General features: G+C 59.0%; 1 protein-coding gene across 1 annotated transcript in view; it reads right to left on the bottom strand.

Moving 5' to 3' along the window:
• Nucleotides 1-18,641, bottom strand: part of DPM2 (dolichyl-phosphate mannosyltransferase subunit 2, regulatory) — a 95,141-nt gene extending 76,500 nt beyond the window's left edge. The window contains exon 1 of the mRNA XM_078646673.1: nucleotides 18,532-18,641. Within this exon, the coding sequence (XP_078502799.1) occupies nucleotides 18,532-18,636 (105 nt within the window). The 5' untranslated portion in view covers nucleotides 18,637-18,641. The remainder of the gene's footprint in view (nucleotides 1-18,531) is intronic.
• Nucleotides 18,642-21,146: the final 2,505 nt, after the last annotated feature.

Genomic DNA, 21,146 nt, shown 5'->3' with positions numbered 1-21,146 from the left:
GCGGGGCGCTGTAGAGTGCGGGGCGCTGCGTTGCACTGTAGAGTGCGGGACGCTGCGGTGCGCTGTAGAGTGCGGGGCGCTGTAGAGTGCGGGGCACTGCGGGGCGCTGTAGAGTGCGGGGCGCTGTAGAGTGCAGGGCGCTGTAGAGTGCGCTGTAGAGTGCGGGGCGCTGTAGAGTGCGGGGCGCTGTAGAGTGCGGGGCGCTGTAGAGTGCGTGGCGCTGTAGAGTGCGTGGCGCTGTAGAGTGCGTGGCGCTGTAGAGTGCGGGGCGCTGCGGGGCGCTGTAGAGCGCGGGGCGCTGTAGAGTGCATGGCGCTGCGGGGCGCTGAGAGCGTGGTGCGCTGTAGAGTGCGTGCGCTGTAGAGCGCAGGGCGCTGTAGAGTGCGGGGCGCTGTAGAGTATGGGGCGCTGCGGTGCGCTGTAGAGTGCGGTGAGCTGCGGGGCGCTGTAGAGTGCGGGGCGCTGTAGAGTGCGGGGCGCTGTAGAGTGCGGGGCGCTGTAGAGTGCAGGGCGCTGCGGGGCGCTGTAGAGTGCAGGGCGCTGCGGGGCGCTGTAGAGTGCAGGGCGCTGCGTGGCGCTGTGGAGTGCGTGGCGCTGTAGAATGCGGGGCGCTGTAGAGTGCGGGCGCTGTAGAGTGCGGGGCGCTGTAGAGTGCGGGGCGCAGTGCGTGGCGCTGTGGAGTGCGTGGCGCTGTAGAGTGCGGGGCGCTGTAGAGTGCGTGGCGCTGTAGAGTGCGTGGCGCTGTAGAGTGCGGGGCGCTGTAGAGTGCGGGGCGCTGTAGAGTGCGGGCGCTGTAGAGTGCGGGGCGCTGTAGAGTGCGGGGCGCTGTAGAGTGCGGGGCGCTGTAGAGTGCGGGGCGCTGTAGAGTGTGGGGCGCTGTAGAGTGTGGGGCGCTGTAGAGTGTGGGGCGCTGTAGAGTGTGGGGCGCTGTAGAGTGCGGGGCGCTGTAGAGTGCGGGGCGCTGTAGAGTGCGCTGTAGAGTGCGGTGCGCTGTAGAGTGCGCTGTAGAGTGCGGTGCGCTGTAGAGTGCGGTGCGCTGTAGAGTGCGGGGCGCTGTAGAGTGCGGGCGCTGTGGGGCGCTGTAGAGTGCAGGGCGCTGTAGAGTGCAGGGCGCTGCAGAGCGTGGGGCGCTGTAGAGTGCGGGGCGCTGTAGAGTGCTGTAGAGTGCATTGCGCTGTAGAGCGCGTTGCGCTGTAGAGCGCGTTGCGCTGTAGAGTGCGGGGCGCTGTAGAGTATGGGGCGCTGCGGTGCGCTGTAGAGTGCGCTGCGGTGCGCTGCGGGCGCTGTAGAGTGCAGTGCGCTGTAGAGCACGGTGTAGAGTGCGGAGCGCTGTAGAGTGCGGGGTGCTGTAGAGTGCGGGGTGCTGTAGAGTGCGGGGCGCTGTAGAGTGCGGGGCGCTGTAGAGTGCGGGGCGCTGTAGAGCGCTGTCGAGTGCGGGGCGCTGTAGAATGCGGGGCGCTGTCGAGTGCGAGGCGCTGTAGAGTGCGGGGCGCTGTAGAGTGCGGGGCGCTGTAGAGTGCGGGGCGCTGTAGAGTGCGGGGCGCTGTAGAGTGCGGGGCGCTGCGGGGCGCTGCGGGGCGCTGTAGAGTGCGGGGCGCTGTCGAGCCCGGGGCGCTGTAGAGTGCAGGGCGCTGCGGGGCGCTGTAGAGTGCGGGGCGCTGTAGAGTGCGGGGCGCTGTAGAGTGCGGGGCGCTGTAGAGTGCGGGGCGCTGTAGAGTGCGGGGCGCTGTAGAATGCGGGGCGCTGCGGGGCGCTGTAGAGTGCAGGGCGATGTAGAGTGCGGGGCGCTGTAGAGTGCTGTAGAGTGCGTTGCGCTGTAGAGTGTGTTGCGCTGTAGAGCGCGTTGCCCTGTAGAGTGCGGGGCGCTGTAGAGTATGGGGCGCTGTGGTGCGCTGTAGGCTGCGGTGCGGGCGCTGTAGAGTGCAGTGCGCTGTAGAGCGCGGTGTAGAGTGCGGAGCGCTGTAGAGTGCGGGGCGCTGTAGAGTGCGGGGCGCTGTAGAGTGCGGGGCGCTGTAGAGCGCTGTCGAGTGCGGGGCGCTGTAGAATGCGGGGCGCTGTAGAATGCGGGGCGCTGTAGAATGCGGGGCGCTGTAGAGTGCGGGGCGCTGTAGAGTGCGGGGCGCTGTAGAGTGCGGGGCGCTGTAGAGTGTGGGGCGCTGTAGAGCACGGGGCGTTGTAGAGCGCGGGGCGCTGTCGAGCCCGGGGCGCTGTAGAGTGCAGGGCGCTGCGGGGCGCTGTAGTGCGTGGGGCGCTGTAGAGCGCGGGGCGCTGTAGAGTGCGGGGTGCTGTAGAGTGCTCCACTCTGCACTCTGAAGCTCCACTCTGAAGCTCAGCTCCACTCCGAAGCTGCACTCTGAATCTGCACTCTGAATCTGCACTCTGAATCTCCACTCTGAATCTCCACTCTGAAGCTCCACTCTGAAGCTCCACTCTGAAGCTCCACTCTGAAGCTCCACTCTGAAGCTCCACTCTGAAGCTCCACTCTGAAGCTCCACTCTCCACTCTGAATCTCCACTCTGAATCTCCACTCTCCACTCTGAAGCTCCACTCTGAAGCTCCACTCTGAAGCTCCACTCCACTCTGAAGCTCCACTCTGAAGCTCAGCTCCACTCCGAAGCTCCACTCCGAATCTGCACTCTGAATCTGCACTCTGAATCTGCACTCTGAATCTGCACTCTGAATCTGCACTCTGAAGCTCCACTCTGAAGCTCCACTCTGAAGCTCCACTCTGAAGCTCCACTCTGAAGCTCCACTCTGAAGCTCCACTCTGAAGCTCCACTCTGAAGCTCCACTCTGAAGCTCCACTCTGAAGCTCCACTCTGAAGCTCCACTCTGAAGCTCCACTCTGAAGCTCCACTCTCCACTCTGAATCTCCACTCTGAATCTCCACTCTCCACTCTGAAGCTCCACTCTGAAGCTCCACTCTGAAGCTCCACTCCACTCTGAAGCTCCACTCCGAATCTGCACTCTGCACTCCGAAGCTCCACTCTGAAGCTCCACTCTGAAGCTCCACTCTGAAGCTCCACTCTGAAGCTCCACTCTGAAGCTCCACTCTGAAGCTCCACTCTGAAGCTCCACTCTCCACTCTGAAGCTCCACTCTGAAGCTCCACTCTGAAGCTCCACTCCACTCTGAAGCTCCACTCTGAAGCTCCACTCTGAAGCTCAGCTCCACTCCGAAGCTGCACTCTGAATCTGCACTCTGAATCTGCACTCTGAATCTGCACTCTGAATCTCCACTCTGAATCTCCACTCTGAAGCTCCACTCTGAAGCTCCACTCTGAAGCTCCACTCTGAAGCTCCACTCTGAAGCTCCACTCTGAAGCTCCACTCTGAAGCTCCACTCTGAAGCTCCACTCTCCACTCTGAATCTCCACTCTGAATCTCCACTCTCCACTCTGAAGCTCCACTCTGAAGCTCCACTCTGAAGCTCCACTCCACTCTGAAGCTCCACTCTGAAGCTCAGCTCCACTCCGAAGCTCCACTCCGAATCTGCGCTCTGAATCTGCACTCTGAATCTGCACTCTGAATCTGCACTCTGAAGCTCCACTCTGAAGCTCCACTCTGAAGCTCCACTCTGAAGCTCCACTCTGAAGCTCCACTCTGAAGCTCCACTCTGAAGCTCCACTCTGAAGCTCCACTCTGAAGCTCCACTCTGAAGCTCCACTCTGAAGCTCCACTCTGAAGCTCCACTCTCCACTCTGAATCTCCACTCTGAATCTCCACTCTCCACTCTGAAGCTCCACTCTGAAGCTCCACTCTGAAGCTCCACTCCACTCTGAAGCTCCACTCCGAATCTGCACTCTGCACTCCGAAGCTCCACTCTGAAGCTCCACTCTGAAGCTCCACTCTGAAGCTCCACTCTGAAGCTCCACTCTGAAGCTCCACTCTGAAGCTCCACTCTGAAGCTCCACTCTGCACTCCGAAGCTCCACTCTGAAGCTCCACTCTGAAGCTCCACTCTGAAGCTCCACTCTGAAGCTCCACTCTGAAGCTCCACTCTGCACTCTGAAGCTCCACTCTGAAGCTCCACTCTGCACTCTGAAGCTCCACTCTGAAGCTCCACTCTGCACTCTGAAGCTCCACTCTGAAGCTCCACTCTGCACTCTGAAGCTCCACTCTGAAGCTCCACTCTGCACTCTGAAGCTCCACTCTGAAGCTCCACTCTGAAGCTCCACTCTGAAGCTCCACTCTGAAGCTCCACTCTGAAGCTCCACTCTGAAGCTCCACTCTGCACTCTGAAGCTCCACTCTGAAGCTCCACTCTGCACTCTGAAGCTCCACTCTGAAGCTCCACTCTGCACTCTGAAGCTCCACTCTGAAGCTCCACTCCACTCTGAAGCTCCACTCCGAAGCTCCACTCCGAAGCTCCACTCTGAAGCTCCACTCTGAATCTGCACTCTGAATCTGCACTCTGAAGCTCCACTCTGAAGCTCCACTCTGAAGCTCCACTCTGAAGCTCCACTCTGAAGCTCCACTCTGAAGCTCCACTCTGAAGCTCCACTCTGCACTCTGAAGCTCCGCTCTGAAGCTCCACTCTGAAGCTCCACTCTGAAGCTCCACTCTGAAGCTCCACTCTGAAGCTCCACTCTGAAGCTCCACTCTGCACTCTGAAGCTCCACTCTGAAGCTCCACTCTGCACTCTGAAGCTCCACTCTGAAGCTCCACTCTGCACTCTGAAGCTCCACTCTGAAGCTCCACTCTGCACTCTGAAGCTCCACTCTGAAGCTCAGCTCCACTCCGAAGCTCCACTCCGAAGCTCCACTCCGAATCTGCACTCTGAATCTGCACTCTGAATCTGCACTCTGAATCTCCACTCTGAAGCTCCACTCTGAAGCTCCACTCTGAAGCTCCACTCTGAAGCTCCACTCTGAAGCTCCACTCTGAAGCTCCACTCTGAAGCTCCACTCTCCACTCTGAATCTCCACTCTCCACTCTGAAGCTCCACTCTGAAGCTCCACTCTGAAGCTCCACTCCACTCTGAAGCTCCACTCCGAATCTGCACTCTGCACTCCGAAGCTCCACTCTGAAGCTCCACTCTGAAGCTCCACTCTGAAGCTCCACTCTGAAGCTCCACTCTGAAGCTCCACTCTGAAGCTCCACTCTGAAGCTCCACTCTGAAGCTCCACTCTGAAGCTCCACTCTGAAGCTCCACTCTGAAGCTCCACTCTGAAGCTCCACTCTGCACTCTGAAGCTCCACTCTGAAGCTCCACTCTGCACTCTGAAGCTCCACTCTGAAGCTCCACTCTGCACTCTGAAGCTCCACTCTGAAGCTCCACTCTGAAGCTCCACTCTGAAGCTCCACTCTGAAGCTCCACTCTGAAGCTCCACTCTGAAGCTCCACTCTGCACTCTGAAGCTCCACTCTGAAGCTCCACTCTGAAGCTCCACTCTGAAGCTCCACTCTGAAGCTCCACTCTGAAGCTCCACTCTGAAGCTCCACTCTGAAGCTCCACTCTGAAGCTCCACTCTGCACTCTGAAGCTCCACTCTGAAGCTCCACTCTGAAGCTCCACTCTGAAGCTCCACTCTGAAGCTCCACTCTGAAGCTCCACTCTGCACTCTGAAGCTCCACTCTGAAGCTCCACTCTGAAGCTCCACTCTGAAGCTCCACTCTGAAGCTCCACTCTGAAGCTCCACTCTGAAGCTCCACTCTGAAGCTCCACTCTGAAGCTCCACTCTGCACTCTGAAGCTCCACTCTGAAGCTCCACTCTGAAGCTCCACTCTGAAGCTCCACTCTGAAGCTCCACTCTGCACTCTGAAGCTCCACTCTGAAGCTCCACTCTGAAGCTCCACTCTGAAGCTCCACTCTGAAGCTCCACTCTGAAGCTCCACTCTGAAGCTCCACTCTGCACTCTGAAGCTCCACTCTGCACTCTGAAGCTCCACTCTGAAGCTCCACTCTGAAGCTCCACTCTGAAGCTCCACTCTGAAGCTCCACTCTGAAGCTCCACTCTGAAGCTCCACTCTGAAGCTCCACTCTGAAGCTCCACTCTGAAGCTCCACTCTGCACTCTGAAGCTCCACTCTGAAGCTCCACTCTGAAGCTCCACTCTGAAGCTCCACTCTGAAGCTCCACTCTGAAGCTCCACTCTGAAGCTCCACTCTGAAGCTCCACTCTGCACTCTGAAGCTCCACTCTGAAGCTCCACTCTGCACTCTGAAGCTCCACTCTGAAGCTCCACTCTGAAGCTCCACTCGGAAGCTCCACTCGGAAGCTCCACTCGGAAGGGGCAAAGATCGGAGCATCACGGAACTAAAACAAATATAAACAAGGGCTGTGAGTTACTCTGCGCATGCGCGGGGGCAAGCCTGTTCATTCCAAGCCAGCCTCAGCCAGCCTCGGGAAAAACGAAAGTAATAAAAAAGCGAAACTGACACTGCCACTGCAGACAATGCTGCGCGCTCCCGAGGTGAAATCCGGCACTGAAAACGCTCGTAACACTTTGGTGTCCACTCTCCTAAAAACGGATCACATTAGTTGTCGAGCTGACAGCATTCATGCTTCGCATGAATGCTAACGTCAGCTCGACCTAAAAAAGAGTTAGAGTATATATAGAACGTTGTGTTGTTATTGTCTTTTCCTTACAGCACCTGTTCCTGGCTGACCTAATTTTCATCATCACCATTCTACCACGTATGGGGAGGAATATATGATGTCAGACCGCAGACAAACAGCCCACATACCATCATCCCGCAAATATAATACCGCAAGTACTATTAGTCCGCAAAATAAGAGAACGAAAACTTTTAAAACGAATATGCCTTTAGCACACATGCCATTACAACGAAAATGCATGCATGTTAAAGATATACTTGTTGTAAAAGTTCTAAAGGTAAGTAAGAGTACCCTACCCTACACTACACTCTAATGCAGTACCCCTGCACCACCCACCTTTAACACACAGTCCTTTTCCAACATTTACACTACCCAGCACGACCCCCCACTACCACAAAGCACTTTACTTCCCTAAACAAACACTACAACACTACCTTAATACACTACCCCCAGCATGACCCTACACAAACACTACAATATTACCCTAAACCCTAAAACAATACACCCCAGCATGACCCTACACTACGCAAACACTACAACACTACCCTAAACCCTAACACACTACCCCCAGCATGACCCTACACTACGCAAACACTACAACACTACCCTAAACCCTAACACACTACCCCCAGCACGACCCTACACTAAACAACCACCACAACTCTACACTACACTAACACAACACTACACTACACAATCACTAACCCAGCACGACGAAAAAATTAACCCAAACCCACTCACCTCTCTCGTCATCGTGGTTTTCACAACGCAAATGCATTTACCATACATGCCTTTACAAAGTAATTCGTTGTAAAGGCATGCGTGATAAATGCACATGTGTTTTGAAAAAAAGAGGGATGATGGTATGCGAGGTCAATGACCTTGCCGGAAAATGGTATGCGGACTGAAAGTCCGCGGGATAAAAAATGCGGGATAATGGCTGCAAACCATGGGGAGAGTGGTGGACACTCCTTGGTTTTAATTCCCCCATACTTTTGGAGAGCAGTTCCTAAGAGTGTGTGTTTCACAGCCCACTCTGGGTGCCGCATTTTGGAAGTTAGGGGTATTTATCTTCGCCCCTGTGGAGTTTGGCTATTCCTTAACCCAACACCTTACCATTAGCTAATACGCTCCTCGTCCAATCTGCACCGTCCCGGTACTCCAATCTCATCTCCTCCCCCCTATTCCTACCTGCTACTCCCTTTTTTAGTCCACCCCTCCTCCAACCTCCTCTCCCAGCTAACTTTCCGTATGCTCCCCTCATTCCTCCCTCTCCCCCTCTTCTCTACCCCCTCGTCCCCTCGCTACTTACCCCGATTTCTCCACAATCCCATTGCATCTCTCTCCATCCCCCCACTCTGCCAGCAATGCTGTGCTGCCCCCTTTTCCCCCTTGGTAACCTTTTCCATCTCCCTCCATCTGGCCCAGCAGAACCATTTCCTTTCTTCAACTTGCCCTTCTCCCAACCCCCCTCATTCTGCCAGATGCACGTTCCCTCACAGCCACCTCTCCTAGCCAACAGGACCTCTCCAACCACCTCCCCTCTTTTCCTCCCAAACCTCCTACACTCCAATGACACCTCACAGTCCTCCCCTCTCCTTCTACCCCACCGCCTTTATCCGCACCCATCTCCCCCTAAATATGTCCTTAATTCCTTCGTGCAACGCCAACAAAGACAACTCTCCCTTCACCTCTGATGCACCAACCCCCGCTCTCAACCTCCACATTTCCCCACCTATGAACCCTATACCCAAACTCTCCTCCTGTCCCCCGACCACTCCCTGCCTTCCACCACCAATTTCACCCTCTCCTTTTGCCATCGAGACACCCAACCTTCCGTGCTCTGCCCTACTCTCTCTTGAAAATAAGCTAGACTCTCTTATCACCTCCATCTCCCAGCTTGTAGCTTCCATTTCACTTTTAAGCTCAAAGATTTCCACTTTCCCACTCACCTCAACTCCTTTGGAAAACTCTCACCTTCCCTCGAGATGCACCTCGCCCCCTCACCCCATCATAGCCGAGCATAATCTGTCGTCTGCAAACATCGTTCACTCACACAAGCCCTTGAACGCCACCTTTCTTCAACTTGCATCTCCGAGTAACCTAACTGTCTACACTATTCCGACCATCTCTTCTGTCAGAACCAAGCATCCACCTAAACCCTCACGTGCACCCCCGTATAGGTACAATATCCTTATCACCCTTCTTAGCCCAAGTGCCCCCGTCACCAAAACAGTCTCGACAGAGCTGCGCTGTCTGCTCCACAACTGCAGATCTGCAATAAAACACAAACTCGATATCTCTGATACCATCACCCTTCACAATATTGACATGTTCTGCCTAACAGAGACCTGGTTCAAAGATACCTCTCACTCTATGTTTGATCTCCTATTACCCACAGGCTATTCTATTTTTAGGAATGAAAGATCTATCAAAGTTGGGGGAGGTGTTGCAGTCATCTTTAGAAACTCCCTTCAACTTAAGGCATCTCCCATCACCGCCTTCCGCACTTTTGAATGTCTATCTCTTGAGCTTCAACTACACCACCGCTCACCCCTCAGATTCCATGTCATTTACCACCCACCTGGCAGCGGCCCTTCGTTTATGGAGTAACTCACTGACTTCATCTGCGACCAATACTCGCAAAGTGACAATCAAACCTTCGTGGGTGACTTCAATCTCCACTGGGGCTCTCTGCAAGACTCTTCCGCAAACTTGCTGGCCACCTTCCTCTCTACAAACGATCTTATCCAACACTGCACAGAATCAACACACTCTAAGGGATCAATCCTGGACCTTGTTATTTCTAAAGCAGGCATGCTTTCTATCCCTATACCTATTCACGTAGACTGGTCTGACCACCTCCTCATCCCATTCTCTCTTCACCTAGCTCACTCTATAACTCTTGGCCAACCTAAGAGGGCTACCTCCTGGTTCCATGACACTAACAATAATGACACAGTTTCCCTCTGTGAATCCGCTTTGCTGTCACTTCCAAGGCTAGACCCGAACCTAGATGTTGACGATCTCAACTCCCAATGCCTCTCAGTCCTTGCAGTCGAAATCAATAACGTCGCTCCTCTCCAAAGCAAAAAGAAAAGGCCCATTCCCTCAGCACCTTGGTTCAGCAAATCCCTATATGAAGAAAGGAAGCACCTAAGACGCCTGGAGAAACAATGGAGGCAAGCACCCTCCACCGATAACTTGGCCATGCTTCGTTCAGCAAGATCCAAGTACCACAAGCACATCTTCCTTGGGAAAGCATCACACTTCAGAACCCTCCTTGACTCAGCCAAAAATAGACCCAAAAAACTATTTCATCTCATCAAGAATACTAACTGCTCTAGCCCAACCTTCAAGTTGGAGGATTCTACAAAGAAAGCTGCGGATTTCGCTGTATTCTTTGACGAAAAAGTGAAATCACTTGTGGATCAGGTCATTCATCCTACCCCTCCAGAGGAGCGCAAATCACTAGCCATTTGGCAGAACTTCAACCCCATCTCTGAAGATGACCTCCTCAAGTGCATCCTCGAAACAAAGCCCTCCAACCATTCTCTTGACCCCATCCCTAGTGCCATTGCCATCTATACCCATTCTCTTCCCTATTGGACCACTCTGGTCAACCTCTCCCTCTGTCAAGGCTCCCTTCATGTTCCCTTCAAAACTGGGCAGGTCACCCCTCTGCTTAAAAAACCCACTGCTTATGCGAATGACCTCAACAACTTCCGCCCCATCACTAACCTACCCTTTCTTGCAAAGATCACAGAAAGATGTGTTGCGAAACAACTCTCTCGTCATATCAAGGACAATGATCTTCTTGACAATTTTCTGTCTGGCTTCATCCAAAACTGCAGCACTGAAACCGCCCTGCTGCAAGTGATTGATGACGCGCTGCGGATACTCGATTCGCGGGGGGAGGGGTCTTGTCTTCTAATTCTCCTTGACCTCTCTGCAGCCTCTGACACTGTCAATCACAACACCCTCCTCAACACTCTTCAACAGAGAATGGGAATGGAGGGCACTGTGCTCAAATGGTTTGCTTCCTTCCTCTCTGATAGATCCCAAATAATCAAAATAGCGGACAGTCCTTCATCTCCTTTGGCGGTGGGTCAAGGTGTTCCTCAAGGCTCTATACTTGCACCCACATTGTTCAATCTTTATTTGGAACCACTGGGAAATCTTCTAAGTAAATCTAGGGTACACTATCATCTCTACGCAGACGACACTCCAATCTACCTCAAGGTTGCCTCCTCTCATGATCTCTCCGTCCTAAGCTCTACTTTGGACTCCATTCAAAACTGGATGTCTATACATCAACTGATTCTAAATCCCTCCAAAACTGAATTCCTCCTCCTCTCCTCCTCACTTTCTCCTCCCCTGGTTCAATCATGGATGGACCAGATGAATCTACTGAACAATAAACCCATCATAGTCGACAGCGCAAAATCCCTTGGTGTCATCCTCGACACAAAACTCAATCTACTCTCCCACATTAATTCAATTGCAAAGTCTGCTTGATACCAACTGCGCCTTCTTTGGGGGATTCGTCGCTTCTTCCCGGAACATGACCTTAAAACTCTGGTCCAATCGCTGGTCCTCTCCAGGCTGGACTATTGATTTTCTCTTCTTACTGACCTCCCCAAATCCCACCTGTCCCCCATCAAGTCTGTTCTCCATTCAGCAGCTTGTTTTATTTATAGGGCCAAAAGAAGCGACCACATCACACCCATGTTATCCACCCTCCGCTGGCTTCCCATCGAGGCGAGATCTATCTACAAGACTGCCTGCATTACCCACAAAGCCTTGCACTCCTCCTCTCCTCGCTACCTGGCGAATAAACTGAAACTCTCGGGAGGCTCTAGACCATCACGAAATGCGGAAAATCTACTTCTTGAACCGCCCACTTTCAAGAAGGAAAGATCGATGGCCCAATCCTTTTCAGGCAGCGCAGTGAGAATCTGGAACTCACTTCCGCCCCAGCTCCGGACCACCACCTCCTCCCAGGCCTTCAAAACGGACCTCAAAGTTCTCCTCCTTGAAAGACACCTCCAAACTTAATTCATGCCCTCTCTTTTACCTGAAGGAAGACCTTCCATTATAGAAAATTCTTCTTTCCAGGACTATGGAAGTGCCTTCCCAGTGTGTTCTTGTGGTGTGAGAGTCTGCCATTTATTGCAGTATTATCCTTCGCCCTATGTTTGGCACTCGTTTATAACATGCACACGTCACTTTTCTCTTGCCACCATTGCCTACGTAATGTTTGTTTTTGTGTTTGAGTGTCCTCCATTTATTGACGCTTTTTTAACCTGCACACATGTCACTTTTTCTCCTGTAATGCACCGTTTGCTACCTCTTGTATTTTGTTGGCTCACGATTGTCACTTTGTCACTTTTGCCTCATGTAATGTAACGTTTGCTTTTGTAATTTGTTCACTTGTAATTTTCTGTTCCTATTGTGAAGCGCTCTGACACCTTCGGGTAAAGTCAGCGCTATATAAAAATGCATAAATAAATAAATAATCCTCCTCTCTCTCCTGCCCCACTCCTCCATCTCCCGAGTCCCTCCTCCCTCTCCTGCCCCTTACTGTGCCTCCCTCCTCGTGCTCCTACCCACCCTCCTCCCACCTGCCCCTCTTCTCCTCTCTCCTGATCACCCTTCTCCCTCACCCACCCCTTACCATGCCTCTTTCCTTCCCCCTCCTCCCTCTCCTGTACCACACTACACCATGCCCCCTCCTGCCTATCCTGAACCCCTCCACCTCCTACCCCTCTCCTGACCCCTCTCGCCTGCTCACTCCCTCCTCTCATCTACTCCGAACCTCACCAGGTCTCATCCTCTCTCTCCTGACCCCCTCCTCTCGTCCTCATCTTACCATGCCACTCTCCCTCCCCCTCCTCCTCACCTGCTCTCTCCTCCCTCTACCATTCCATTGCAAAGTCTGCTCGATACCATCTGCGCCTTCTTTGGGGGATCCGTCGCTTCTTCCCAGAGCAGGACCTTATAACCCTGGTGCAATCGCTGGTCCTCTCCAGACTTGACTACGGCAATTCTCTTCTTACTGGCCTCCCCAAATCCCACCTGTCCCCCCTTAAATCTGTTTTCCATTCAGCAGCTCGTTTCATTTATGGGGCCAAAAGAAGCGACCACATCACACCGATGTTATCCACACTCCGCTGGCTTCCAATCGGGGCTAGAGCTATCTACAAGACTGCCTGTATCAACCACAAAGCCTTGCACTCCTCCTCTCCTCGCTACCTGGCAAATAAACTGAAACTCTTTGGAGGCTCTAGACCATCACGTAATGCGGAAAATCTTCTGCTTCGAACTCCCACTTTCAAGAAGGAAAGAACGATGGCCCGATCCTTTTCAGGCAACGCGGTGAGAATCTGGAACTCACTTCCGCCTCAGCTCCGGACCACCACCTCCTCCCAGGCCTTCAAAACGGACCTCAAAGCTCCGGACCACCACCTCCTTCCAGGCCTTCAAAACAGACCTCAAAGCTCCGGACCACCACCTCCTCCCGGGCCTTCAAAACTGACCTCAAAGCTCTGGACCACCACCTCCTCCCAGGCCTTCAAAACGGACCTCAAAGCTCCGGACCACCTCCTCCCCCCCAGGCCTTCAAAACTGACCTCAAAGCTCCGGACCACCACCTCCTCCCAGGCCTTCAAAGCGGACCTCAAAGCTCCGGACCACCACCTCCTCCCAGGCCTTCAAAACGGACCTCAAAGCTCCGGACCACCTCCTCCCCCCAGGCCTTCAAAACTGACCTCAAAGCTCCAGACCACCACCTCCTCCCAGGCCTTCAAAACTGACCTCAGAGCTCCGGACCACCGCCTCCTCCCAGGCCTTCAAAACTGACCTCAAAGCTCCGGACCACCTCCTCCCCCCAGGCCTTCAAAACTGACCTCAAAGCTCCGGACCACCTCCTCCCCCCAGGCCTTCAAAACTGACCTCAAAGCTCCGGACCACCGCCTCCTCCCAGGCCTTCAAAACTGACCTCAAAGCTCCGGACCACCTCCTCCCCCCAGGCCTTCAAAACTGACCTCACAGCTCCGGACCACCGCCTCCCCCCAGGCCTTCAAAACTGACCTCAAAGCTCCGGACCACCGCCTCCTCCCAGGCCTTCAAAACTGACCTCAAAGCTCCGGACCACCGCCTCCTCCCAGGCCTTCAAAACTGACCTCAAAGCTCCGGACCACCACCTCCTCCCAGACCTTCAAAACTGACCTCAAAGCTCCGGACCACCACCTCCTCCCAGGCCTTCAAAACGGACCTCAAAGCTCCGGACCACCGCCTCCTCCCAGACCTTCAAAACTGACCTCAAAGCTCCGGACCACCACCTCCCCACAGGCCTTCAAAACTGACCTCAAAGCTCCGGACCACCACCTCCCCCCAGGCCTTCAAAAGGGACCTCAAAGTTCTCCTCCTTCAAAGACACTTCCAAAGTTAATTCACGCCCTCTCTATTATCTGAAGGAAGACCACCCATTATAGAATAATCCACTTTACATGACTATGGAAGTGTCTTTCCAGTGTGTTCTTGTGGTTTGAGAGTCTGTCATTTATTGCGGTATTATCTTTCTTCCTGTGTTTGGTACTCATGTGTAACTTGCATCCGTCACTTTCTCTTGTAACACACTGTTTTCTACCTCTTACATTTGTTTATTTTCGATACTTGCACAAGTGCCACCACTGCCTACGTAACGTTTGTTCTTGTACCTGAGTGTCCTCCATATATTGCAGTATTTTACCTCTACTTGTACTTTGTTTTCTTTTGTAACCTGCACACTTGTCACTTTCTCCTCCTGTAATGCACCGTTTGCTCCTCTTGTATTTTGTTTGCTCACGATTGTCATTATTGCTTCATTCAATGTAACGTTTGCTTTTGTATTTTGTTCTCATGTATCCGTTCTGTTCCTATTGTGAAGCATCCGACACATAAATAAAACCATGCCCCCTCCCTCCTGCCCCCTCTCTCCTGCCCCCTCTCTCCTGCCCCCTCCCTCCTGCCCCCTCTCTCCTGCCCCCTCTCTCCTGCCCCCTCTCTCCTGCCCCTCTCTCTCCTGCCCTCTCTCCTGCCCCCTCACTGCTGTCCCCTCTCTCCTGCCCCCCTCTCTCCTGCCCCCTCTCTCCTGCCCCCTCACTCCTGCCCCCTCTCCCCTGCCCCTCTCTCTCCTGCCCCCTCACTGCTGTCCCCTCTCTCCTGCCCCCCTCTCTCCTGCCCCCTCACTGCTGTCCCTTTCTAATCTGCACCTCACGATACCCCCTCCTCCCCCATGCCCCCCTCTCTCTGCCCCACGCCCCCCCTCCCTCCCTCTCCTGCCCCCTCCCTCTCCTGCCCCATGCCCCCCCTCCCTCTCCTGCCCCACGCCCCCCTCCCTCCCGCTCCTGCCCCACGCCCCCCCTCCCTCCCTCTCCTGCCCCACGCCCCCCCTCCCTCCCTCTCCTGCCCCACGCCCCCCTCCCTCCCTCTCCTGCCCCACGCCCCCCCTCCCTCCCGCTCCTGCCCCACGCCCCCCCTCCCTCCCTCTCCTGCCCCACGCCCCCCCTCCTCCCTCTCCTGCCCCACGCCCCCCCTCCCTCCCTCTCCTGCCCCACGCCCCCCTCCCTCCCTTGCCCCACGCCCCCCCTCCCTCCCGCTCCTGCCCCACGCCCCCCTCCCTCCCTCTCCTGCCCCACGCCCCCCCTCCCGCTCCTGCCCCATGCCCCCCCTCCCTCCCGCTCCTGCCCCACGCCCCCCCTCCCTCCCGCTCCTGCCCCACGCCCCCTCCCTCCCTCTCCTGCCCCACGCCCCCCCTCCCTCCCTCTCCTGCCCCACGCCCCCCCTCCCTCCCTCTCCTGCCCCACGCCCCCCCTCCCTCTCCTGCCCCACGCCCCCCCTCCCTCCCTCTCCTGCCCCACGCCCCCCCTCCCTCCCTCTCCTGCCCCACCCTCCCTCCCTCTCCTGCCCCACGCCCCCCTCCCTCTCCTGCCCACGCCCCCCTCCCTCCCTCTCCTGCCCCACGCCCCCCCCTCCCTCTCCTGCCCCACGCCCCCCCCTCCCTCTCCTGCCCCACGCCCCCCTCCCTCTCCTGCCCCACGCCCCCCCCCTCCCTCTCCTGCCCCACGCCCCCCCCTCCCTCTCCTGCCCCACGCCCCCCTCCCTCCCTCTCCTGCCCCACGCCCCCCCCCTCCCTCTCCTGCCCCACGCCCCCCCCCTCCCTCTCCTGCCCCACCCTCCCTCCCTCTCCTGCCCCACGCCCCCCCTCCCCCCCTCCCTCTCCTGCCCCACGCCCCCCCTCCTCCCTCTCCTGCCCCACCCTCCCTCCCTCTCCTGCCCCACGCCCCCCCCTCCCTCTCCTGCCCCACGCCCCCCCCCTTCCCTCTCCTGCCCCACGCCCCCCTCCCCCCCTCTCCTGCCCCACCCTCCCTCCCTCTCCTGCCCCACGCCCCCCTCCCTCCCTCTCCTGCCCCACGCCCCCCCTCCCTCCCTCTCCTGCCCCACGCCCCCCTCCCTCCCTCCCTCTCCTGCCCCACCCTCCCTCCCTCTCCTGCCCCACGCCCCCCCCCTCCCTCTCCTGCCCCACGCCCCCCCTCCCCCCCTCCCTCTCCTGCCCCACCCTCCCTCCCTCTCCTGCCCCACGCCCCCCTCCCTCCCTCTCCTGCCCCACGCCCCCCTCCCTCCCTCTCCTGCCCCACGCCCCCCCCCTCCCTCTCCTGCCCCACGCCCCCTCCCTCCCTCTCCTGCCCCACGCCCCCCCTCCCTCCCTCCCTCTCCTGCCCCACGCCCCCTCCCTCCCTCTCCTGCCCCACGCCCCCCCCTCCCTCTCCTGCCCCACGCCCCCCCCTCCCTCCCTCTCCTGCCCCACGCCCCCCTCCCTCTCCTGCCCCACGCCCCCTCCCTCTCCTGCCCCACGCCCCCCCTCCCTCTCCTGCCCCACGCCCCCCCCTCCCTCTCCTGCCCCACACGCCCCCCCCCTCCCTCTCCTGCCCCACGCCCCCCCTCCCTCCCTCTCCTGCCCCACGCCCCCCTCCCTCCCTCTCCTGCCCCACGCCCCCCTCCTCCCCTCTCCTGCCCCACGCCCCCCCCTCCCTCTCCTGCCCCACGCCCCCCCCTCCCTCTCCTGCCCCACCCTCCCTCCCTCTCCTGCCCCACGCCCCCCCCTCCCCCCCTCCCTCCCTCTCCTGCCCCACGCCCCCCCTCCCTCCCTCTCCTGCCCCACCCTCCCTCCCTCTCCTGCCCCACGCCCCCCCCCTCCCTCTCCTGCCCCACGCCCCCCTCCCTCCTCTCCTGCCCCACGCCCCCCCCCCTCCCCTGCCCCACGCCCCCCCTCCCCCCCTCCCTCCCTCTCCTGCCCCACCCTCCCTCCCTCTCCTGCCCCACGCCCCCCTCCCTCCCTCTCCTGCCCCACGCCCCCCTCCCTCCCTCTCCTGCCCCACGCCCCCCTCCCTCCCTCTCCTGCCCACGCCCCCCCTCCCTCCCTCTCCTGCCCCACGCCCCCCCCTCCCTCCCTCTCCTGCCCACGCCCCCCCCTCCCTCTCCTGCCCCACGCCCCCCCCCCTCCCTCTTCCTGCCCCACGCCCCCCCCCTCCCTCTCCTGCCCCACGCCCCCCCCCTCCCTCTCCTGCCCCACGCCCCCCCCCCCCTCTCCTGCCCCACGCCCCCCCCCTCCCTCTCCTGCCCCACGCCCCCCCCTCCCTCTCCTGCCCCACGCCCCCCCCCTCCCTCTCCTGCCCCACGCCCCCCCTCCCTCCCTCTCCTGCCCCACGCCCCCCTCCCTCCCTCTCCTGCCCCACGCCCCCCCCTCCCTCCCTCTCCTGCCCCACGCCCCCCCCTCCCTCTCCTGCCCCACGCCCCCCCCCCTCCCTCTCCTGCCCCACGCCCCCCCCCCTCCCTCTCCTGCCCACGCCCCCCCCCCTCCCTCTCCTGCCCCACGCCCCCCCCCCCCTCTCCTGCCCCACGCCCCCCCCCCTCCCTCTCCTGCCCCACGCCCCCCCCCCTCCCTCTCCTGCCCCACGCCCCCCCCCCTCCCTCTCCTGCCCCACGCCCCCCCTCCCCCCCTCCCTCCCTCTCCTGCCCCACCCTCCCTCCCTCTCCTGCCCCACGCCCCCTCCCTCCCTCTCCTGCCCCACGCCCCCCCTCCCTCCCTCCCTCTCCTGCCCCACGCCCCCCCCTCCCTCCCTCCCTCTCCTGCCCCACGCCCCCCCCTCCCTCCCTCCCTCCCTCCCTCTCCTGCCCCACCCTCCCTCCCTCTCCTGCCCCACGCCCCCCCCCCTCCCTCTCCTGCCCCACGCCCCCCTCCCTCCCTCTCCTGCCCCACGCCCCCCCCTCCCTCCCTCTCCTGCCCCACGCCCCCCTCCCTCCCTCTCCTGCCCCACGCCCCCCCCCCTCCCTCTCCTGCCCCACGCCCCCCCCCCTCCCCTCTCCTGCCCCACGCCCCCCCCCCTCCCTCTCCTGCCCCACGCCCCCCCCCCTCCCTCTCCTGCCCCACGCCCCCCCTCCCCCGCCCCACGCCCCCCCTCCCCCCTCCCTCCCTCTCCTGCCCCACGCCCCCCCTCCCTCCCCCCCTCCCCCCCTCCCTCCCCCCCTCCCCCCCTCTCCTGCCCCACGCCCCCCCTCCCCCCCCCCCCTCCCTCTCCTGCCCCACGCCCCCCCCCTCCCTCTCCTGCCCCACGCCCCCCCTCCCTCCCTCCCTCCCTCTCCTGCCCCCCTCCCTCCCTCCCTCCCTCCCTCTCCTGCCCCACGCCCCCCCTCCCTCCCTCTCCTGCCCCACGCCCCCCCTCCCTCCCTCTCCTGCCCCACGCCCCCCCCCTCCCTCTCCTGCCCCACGCCCCCCCTCCCTCCCTCTTCCTGCCCCACGCCCCCCCCTCCCTCCCTCTCCTGCCCCACGCCCCCCCTCCCTCCCTCTCCTGCCCCTCACGCCCCCCTCCCTCCCTCTCCTGCCCCTTACCCCCCCCTCCCTCCCTCTCCTGCCCCTCACCCCTCACCCCCACTCACCATGTCTCCTCCACAGCTCTGCTGATGGCGCCGGCTCCACTTCCGGACTCGAGCGCAGGAGCCAATCAGAGTGCGAGAGGAGAGAGGCGCGAGCCGGGGAACCATTCGGCGCGTGAGTTGTTCATTGGAGGAGTGGAAAGAGAGGAAGGACTCGCTGGCGTCTTCTGCCGACAGGGGAAGAGAAGCGCCGCTTCGACCGTAAACACAAACGACGGACGAGTGATGCCGTCCACCGGGCAACCGAGGTCACAACTCGGAAGCGCCCCCGGGGTGCCTTAGAGAGGACACCCTCTTTCAAGACCACACCCCTCGCAAACCACACCCTCTCCAGACAAAACTCGCTTTCAAGACCACGCCCCTCTTTAGGCCACGCCCCTCTGTAGACCACGCCCCCTCCTCACGCTCCCTCTGCCCTCGGACGGCGCGTGCGGCTGCGCATGCGCAGTGCTGTCACCTTCCTGGACATAAAAGATTCATATATTAAAACAGAAAACTGCACCACAGCTGCCAAGGCTGCAGATTCAATGAGTGACGTCATCATTTCAGTGCAAATATGAGTGACATTTCAACGGCTGCGAGTGACATTTCAACGGCTGCGAGTGACATTTCAATAGCTGCGAGTGACATAACGGCGACGAGTGACATTTCAACGGCTTGCGAGTGACATTTCAACGGCGACGAGTGACATTTCAACGGCTACGAGTGACATTTCAACGGCTGCGAGTGACATTTCAACGGCTGCGAGTGACATTTCAATGGCTGCGAGCGGCTGCGAGTGACATTTCAATGGCTATGAGTGACATTTCAATGGCTGCGAGCGGCTGCGAGTGACATTTCAATGGCTACGAGTGACATTTCAACGGCTGCAAGTGACATTTCAATGGCTGCGAGTGACATAACGGCTGCGAGTGACATTTCAACGGCTGCGAGTGACATTTCAATGGCTGCGAGTGACATTTCAACGGCTACGGGTGACATTTCAACGGCTGCGAGTGACATTTCAATGGCTGCGAGTGACATTTCAACGACGATGAGTGACATTTCAACGGCGATGAGTGACATTTCAACGGCTGTGAGTGACACTTTCTGGCGAGAAAACCCGAGGAACGAAGCTGAGGAAAGTATAAATATCTGACATTATGAGGCGGTGTGAATCCTACCGTGTGCTGCACAGGACCATTCATGAAGGGGCCTCCAGCGAATGATGTCACGAAGGCATCAACATCCGAGCAGACATCAAAGAAAGAGCATTCTGGAATGCTGACCGGGGATGCCTGTGAGGGGTGCAGGAGAGAGGCCTGCTCACTGGTGATGCCAGTGAGGGGTGCAGGAGGAGGCCTGCTCACTGGTGATGCCAGTGAGGGGTGCAGGAGAGAGGCCTGCTCACTGGTGATGCCTGTGAGGGGTGCAGGAGAGAGGCCTCCTCACTGGTGATGGCAGTGAGGGGTGCAGGAGAGAGGCCTGCTCACTGGTGATGCCTGTGAGGGGTGCAGGAGAGAGAGGCCTGCTCACTGGTGATGCCAGTGAGGGGTGCAGGAGAGAGGCCTGCTCACTGGTGATGCCTGTGAGGGGTGCAGGAGAGAGGCCTGCTCACTGGTGATGCCTGTGAGGGGTGCAGGAGAGAGGCCTGCTCACTGGTGATGCCTGTGAGGGGTGCAGGAGAGAGGCCTCCTCACTGGTGATGCCTGTGAGGGGTGCAGGAGAGAGGCCTGCTCACTGGTGATGCCTGTGAGGGGTGCAGGAGAGAGGCCTGCTCACTGGTGATGCCTGTGAGGGGTGCAGGAGAGAGGCCTGCTCACTGGTGATGCCAGTGAGGGGTGCAGGAGAGAGGCTTGCTCACTGGTGATGCCTGTGAGGGGTGCAGGAGAGAGGCCTGCTCACTGGTGATGCCAGTGAGGGGTGCAGGAGAGAGAGGCCTGCTCACTGGTGATGCCTGTGAGGGGTGCAGGAGAGAGGCCTGCTCACTGGTGATGCCTGTGAGGGGTGCAGGAGAGAGGCCTGCTCACTGGTGATGCCTGTGAGGGGTGCAGGAGGAGGCCTGCTCACTGGTGATGCCAGTGAGGGGTGCAGGAGAGAGGCCTGCTCACTGGTGATGCCAGTGAGGGGTGCAGGAGAGAGGCCTGCTTACTGGTGATGCCTGTGAGGGGTGCAGGAGAGAGGCCTGCTCACTGGTGATGCCAGTGAGGGGTGCAGGAGAGGCCTGCTCACTGGTGATGCCAGTGAGGGGTGCAGGAGAGAGGCCTGCTCACTGGTGATGCCTGTGAGGGGTGCAGGAGAGAGGCTGCTGCCTGTGAGGGGTGCAGGAGAGAGGCCTGCTCACTGGTGATGCCTATGAGGGGTGCAGGAGAGAGGCCTGCTCACTGGTGATGCCAGTGAGGGGTGCAGGAGAGAGGCCTGCTCACTGGTGATGCCTGTGAGGGGTGCAGGAGAGAGGCCTCCTCACTGGTGATGCCTGTGAGGGGTGCAGGAGAGAGGCCTGCTCACTGGTGATGCCTGTGAGGGGTGCAGGAGAGAGGCTGCTGCATGTGAGGGGTGCAGGAGAGAGGCCTGCTCACTGGTGATGCCTGTGAGGGGTGCAGGAGAGAGGCCTGCTCACTGGTGATGCCTGTGAGGGG

The sequence above is a fragment of the Lissotriton helveticus genome, chromosome 5_2 (genome assembly GCF_964261635.1).
Source record: "Lissotriton helveticus chromosome 5_2, aLisHel1.1, whole genome shotgun sequence".
NCBI lineage: Eukaryota > Metazoa > Chordata > Amphibia > Caudata > Salamandridae > Lissotriton > Lissotriton helveticus.
This window is presented reverse-complemented; position numbering and strand designations above follow the sequence as displayed.